General features: G+C 44.2%; 1 protein-coding gene across 1 annotated transcript in view; it reads right to left on the bottom strand.

Moving 5' to 3' along the window:
* Window positions 1-4,922: 4,922 nt before the first annotated feature.
* LOC104957194 (collagen alpha-4(IV) chain-like) overlaps window positions 4,923-6,034 on the bottom strand; it is a gene marked incomplete at its 5' end in the record, with an annotated part of 6,161 nt that continues 5,049 nt past the window's right edge. Inside the window, 2 exons of the mRNA XM_010784803.1 lie at window positions 4,923-5,093; window positions 5,200-5,466. Coding sequence (XP_010783105.1) covers window positions 4,923-5,093; window positions 5,200-5,466 — 438 coding nt within the window. The remainder of the gene's footprint in view (window positions 5,094-5,199; window positions 5,467-6,034) is intronic.

The raw sequence follows: 6,034 nt of genomic DNA, 5'->3' as shown, positions 1-6,034 counted from the left end.
AGTAGAGTTAGTTTGTTCTCTCTCTCAGTCTGTAGAGTTAGTTTGTTCTCTCTCAGTCTGTAGAGTTAGTTTGTTCTCTCTCTCAGTCTGTAGAGTTAGTTTGTTCTCTCTCAGTCAGTAGAGTTAGTTTGTTCTCTCTCAGTCTGTAGAGTTAGTTTGTTCTCTCTCAGTCAGTAGAGTTAGTTTGTTCTCTCTCTCAGTCTGTAGAGTTAGTTTGTTCTCTCTCAGTCAGTAGAGTTAGTTTGTTCTCTCTCTCAGTCTGTAGAGTTAGTTTGTTCTCTCTCTCAGTCAGTAGAGTTAGTTTGTTCTCTCTCAGTCTGTAGAGTTAGTTTGTTCTCTCTCAGTCTGTAGAGTTAGTTTGTTCTCTCTCAGTCAGTAGAGTTAGTTTGTTCTCTCTCAGTCTGTAGAGTTAGTTTGTTCTCTCTCAGTCAGTAGAGTTAGTTTGTTCTCTCTCAGTCTGTAGAGTTAGTTTGTTCTCTCTCTCAGTCAGTAGAGTTAGTTTGTTCTCTCTCAGTCTGTAGAGTTAGTTTGTTCTCTCTCTCAGTCTGTAGAGTTAGTTTGTTCTCTCTCAGTCTGTAGAGTTAGTTTGTTCTCTCTCAGTCTGTAGAGTTAGTTTGTTCTCTCTCTCAGTCTGTAGAGTTAGTTTGTTCTCTCTCAGTCAGTAGAGTTAGTTTGTTCTCTCTCAGTCTGTAGAGTTAGTTCGTTCTCTCTCAGTCAGTAGAGTTAGTTTGTTCTCTCTCAGTCAGTAGAGTTAGTTTGTTCTCTCTCAGTCTGTAGAGTTAGTTTGTTCTCTCTCAGTCAGTAGAGTTAGTTTGTTCTCTCTCAGTCTGTAGAGTTAGTTCGTTCTCTCTCAGTCAGTAAGTAGAGGAAGTTTTCTTTTACCTCGTGGTCCAGGGAAGCCGGGGTATCCTGGCGCTCCTTCTTCTCCTCGCTGCCCTTTGATAGGGACACCGTGTGTCTCTCCTTTAGGCCCCGGGAACCCTTTACAGCCTGCAGGGGACACGTTGGTTAACCTTTGACAGCATGATCAGTTTCATAAGCAACAGCTGACCTTTGACCCACTCTGGTTCCATGGTACTGTGTGTTAATGTGCCATTTCATTTGTGTTACAGCTGTATTCGTCTGCCTGTGTTGTTTTGTGTTCATTTGTTGTAACTGTGTTCTGCCCTCTTGGCCAGGTCGCTCTGGAAAAAGAGATGTTCACTCTCAATGAGACTTAAATAAAGGATATATACCTTTCTCTCCTTTGACTGCTTGACACTGCAACGATTTGCCTTCTTCAAAGAATAAACTCCATAAAAGACCGTCTCATTCCACAAATCTTCATTTCAGTATAACGAAAGGTTTCCTCTCCATTTTATTATTATTTGTTAGTTTGTCTCGATACATTTCCACCACACACTTAAAAAAAACAACGTTGTCTCAAGGTGCTTTACAATGCTATGAGGAGAAAATACAATCAAATTCAAATGTATCTTGTTGAATAAAATATATAAAACAAGGTTTAACTCTTGAAAAAGAGATGTTTACTCTCAATGAGACTTAAATAAAGATATATATACCTATCTCTCCTTTGGTTCCCTCGCATCCTAAACCGCCGTCTACTCCGTTTAACCCTCTCTCTCCCTTCATCCCTGGGTGTCCGAGGGCCCCGGTCTGTCCAGGGGCCCCCAGCTCTCCTTCCTGGCCCCGGGGTCCAATCACACCTGAAACACAGCGCGAGGATTTCTGTGAAGCTGTCGCCAGGAAACATTTATTTGATTTGATTTATTTTGAAGGTGTAAAACAATAATACAAAAAATAATAATAATCGTGAAATGAAACAAGAGAATTATGATACCGTACAAACTTAAGCAGTATCAAATTGATAAACTAAAATATTATTGACTTACAAATGAGATATAAACAGTTGATCTAATTACACATCTGAAAAGGGGCGGGAAGAAGTTTACACTCCCACCTGTTAGAGCCAGTATTTAGTTTTTATAAAAAAGGCCACCTAATCATGGCGTCTGTAGTCAACAGAGTATAAAAGACTACAATACCCACAGTGCCTCCTCTAAAGTGACAGAGATGGTCAACATGTCAGAAAGACGCCATCAAGGCACAGTTTTTAAGCGTTAAGATACTGTTAAAGTTATCAAGTTATACATCGAAAGAAAGCAAGAAAGTTGTTTGTTATTTTATTTGAGTTTTGCCTCTTTGTCTTGACTTTGGTAAAAGCCTCTTTTCTTTGTTGCATGTGTAAAAGTTTGTCATTTTATTTTGAGCATTGCACAATATCATCCAAACCATCGGAGGCAAAGCAACTCTTCAACTGTGAGTAACACGAATATAAAGGAAAGAAACCGAGTTGAACATGTCTGTTGAAGGCGTCTAGTGACCAGGACACCACCCCTTCTCCCAAAAACGAAATTATAAAAACTTTTTTTTTTTAAACACAGGTGTGTCTTAGGGGGCGGGGCCTTACCTTTCTCTCCATCTGGCCCCGGGAAGCCGGAGACTCCACTGAGGCCAGAGGGTCCCTGAGGTCCCGGGTAACCTGGGAGACCTGGACTTCCTGATTTCCCTTTAGCACCCTGAGGGCCCAAACCTGGGGGGCCAACCTCCCCGAACTCTCCTTTCTCCCCCAGAAACCCTGAATACAGAAATACATCACATTAGGTCAGGGGGGGCCAAACAGTTTTCCCCGAGGGCCACATACAGAAAAACATACGAAGGGCTGGGCCGCTCACTAGAGGTTTATCGCCTCATAAGTTACGTTTTAAAATGAATCAAATGTAGGTGAGTGATTCTTGATACTTTAACATGCTGTAAGAAACAAACAGCTCCCTGCTCTCCAGAGGGTTTCATTGATCTTGTCAGCAGCTCATTCCTTAAAACAGAAGCTTCAGATTGATGATAACAAGAGGAAATATGGAGGGTCTATTTCAAGCTTGTTATACAAAGAAGTGATTGGGCTTTTTTCTTATCAAGTTAGATTTGTTAGAAGCATTTTTCAAATGTAATTGACTGAATTTATTTTAAAAGTGGGCTTATCAACACATGAATACTACCGTGTAATATATGGTTACATGTATGCTTAAGAAGTTCAATATAAGACAAGTTTCATTAGTGGGACATATTTCATTATACTTTCAGAATTAGCTGGGGCCGCATTTGGCCCCCGGGCTTTTAATGTTATATCAATCAAATTCAATCAAGTGAATTAATTAATGTCCATCCATCTTCTCCCGCTTATCCGTGCTCGGGTCTCGGGGGTATCAGTTCCAGCAGAGAGCCCCAAACGTTCCTTTCCCCTCATCAACCAGCTCTGACTGGGGGGTCCCACGTCCTCCCAGCTGGACGTGCCTGGAACACCTCCCTAGGGAGGCGCCCAGGTGGCATCCTAACTAGGTGGCATCCTAACTAGGTGGCATCCTAACTAGGTGCCCGAACCAATTAATGAATCATTTTATGATAATCCAACTCGCAGCGAACAGAATACACAGCTATTCCCAGAAAATGTTCACAAGACAATTTACAAATGTTCTTATTCCAACACCATTTTCAAGAGGTTTTATTGAACACACATTCAACCCCACAATCCTCTGTGTACAGTCCCTCATACTGTAGTCAAATGTTGTCATTGGTTAATGGACAGGAAGTCAGCTACAAATCAATCAGTGAGCGTCGATGTCTAAGGACACTGCATGCGACTGCACCTCGGCCAATGAAAGCTCTATACAGATCGGAATAATGTACTAGCGCTTCGAATGGATTGGCTTAGTTCAAACTAATGTACCTCCATGACTCTTGTTACTCTGTGCCCTCCTGGTTGAATGCACTTATTGTAAGTCGATTTTGGATAAAAGCGTCTGCCAAATGAAATGTAATGTAATGCCCCATATTCAGTATGCAGAGTTTACCTGGGGGTCCTATGGGTCCCTGAGGGCCAAAGAGGCCCACTGGCCCAGGTGTTCCTGCCTCACAGCGGGTAGACGTGGGCCCCTGAGGGCCGGGGACACCAGGAGCCCCATCCTGTCCTCTCTGGCCCTTAACTCCAGGACCTCCAGGCAGACCCAGGAGTCCTGGACAAACACAGGAAACAAAAATACATATTTGACAGATTTGACTTTTTACCATTTTGGACATGAAAGGTCTCCTATCATGCAAAATGCACTTTTTGATGTCTTTTCTACATAAATATGTGTCCCCGGTGTGTCGGGAGAAACCCCTCTCTCTTTTCCTCCGTACCCACATCTCTAAAAACGGGGGAACAACGGAGCTGATCCAGATTTGCTGCGTCATGACCACATTACTAACATGTGGGCGGGCTTTAAACCCACGGGCCAATCAGAAACGTTGCTGTCAGAAACAATGAGACGTGTTCTGAAGTAATATGCTCTGTGTTTACATTAGCATGCTAACACTCAGAGCTAACCTGTACTGGAGAGAGTCTGTGTGAAGAAGCAGGAAATCAAAAGGAAGTCACCTTGTGGTAAACCTGAGAGAGAGAGAGAGTTTGAGCTCCATCCTGTTTCAGAGAGGATCCTTGATGTGGTTTGGAACATGATGTGGAGTTTCATCACGGCAGCATTTAGCTGAGTTTCTGCTGGGAGAGTTCTCCTGATGAGATCTACTCTCTCTCTGAAGCTACTGACCCAGAGTCAGCTCTTTAGGAACAGCTGGAAGAGAGGGGGGGGGCTACAAGGATCTGTTTGGGGTTTGGAGCAGGACACTTCAGAGACATGTCCTTAGTAACAGCTGGAAGAGAGGGGTGGGGGGAGAAGGATCTGTTTGTGGTTTGGAGCAGGACACTTCAGAGACATGTCCTTATTTATATTTATATATCTGAGACTCATAATATATGCCTAAGAACAGTACAATGGGAGATCTAGATGTCAGTGGGCTGTGTCTACTCGCTGGTGCAGCGGCTGTGTCTACTCGCTGGTGCAGCGGCTGTAGTAGCTGAAGATGGTGTTGTCTATCCAGCGGCGGAACTTGGACACGGCCGTGTAGACTCCGGGGTACTGAGCGTCCGCACAGCCGTAGCCCCAGGACACCAGGCCGTAGATCCGGCCCTCGCAGACCAGAGGACCCCCGGAGTCCCCCTGAAACAGAGGGTCACCTTCTTGGTTTTGTGTGTTTAGTTTCCGGTTTTATTTTGAAATTATGTCAACCTCAGGTGACCTCAGGTACCCTCAGATGACCCCTCACCTGGCAGGCGTCCTTCCCCCCGATGCTGAACCCGGCACAGAGCATGTTCTCCGTGATCCTGCCGTTGAACGACTGGCTGCTGTTGCAGGTCAGTGAGGAGACGATGGGCAGCCTGACGGTGCGCAGCGTGGAGGGGATCTGCCCCCCGCTGGGGCTGGTGTACCCCCACCCCGACACCCGGCACATGCTGCCCTCAGAGATGGAGGCACCGTGTCGAGGCAGCAGGGCGATGGACACAAAGCTGTTCAGGTAGACCGGGGCCTTCAGCTGCAGGGGGCAGGACACAGGGACAGGTGGGGTCAAAAGGAGCATATAGCTATTGTAGCGGCCAAAATCATATAGAAATAAAACAGATAATAACTTAAAATTACACGGATGCTGAGGCACCAGTCAGTGAATCTGACGCAGGGCAATGATCCAAGTTCAAGTACAAGAATCTCTGTTTGTGCATTTTATTCCATCAAATGTCAAATACTAAGAACAGGTTTCCCATGTTTCTTTCCTTTAGTCTTTCCTACGGCTTTCTTGTGGCTTGAATCACGCTGGTAAAAAAACATGTTCCTCCTGGTGCTCTACTCGTCCACCTGTGTCCAATAAATACAATTACACCAGGTGCCCAAACATGCCTTCAAAATTAAAGCATAGAAACTACTTTAATAACAACAGTAACTAAGAATACATTTTCTATAAACAATACAAACAGCAAGAACATAAATGTTTAAGTATTAAATAATATAATAAGTCTTCAATGATAAGTTAAAGGAGGCTAATGTTGGGCTATGAAGGAACTACAGCACGGTCACATGAATTCACGTCACCACCGCTAAGCTAAAGG

The sequence above is a fragment of the Notothenia coriiceps genome, unplaced genomic scaffold (genome assembly GCF_000735185.1).
Source record: "Notothenia coriiceps isolate Sejong01 unplaced genomic scaffold, NC01 NC01_scaffold00026486, whole genome shotgun sequence".
NCBI lineage: Eukaryota > Metazoa > Chordata > Actinopteri > Perciformes > Nototheniidae > Notothenia > Notothenia coriiceps.
Note: the sequence above shows the minus strand (reverse complement) of the source record. Positions and strands in the feature narration are given on the sequence as shown.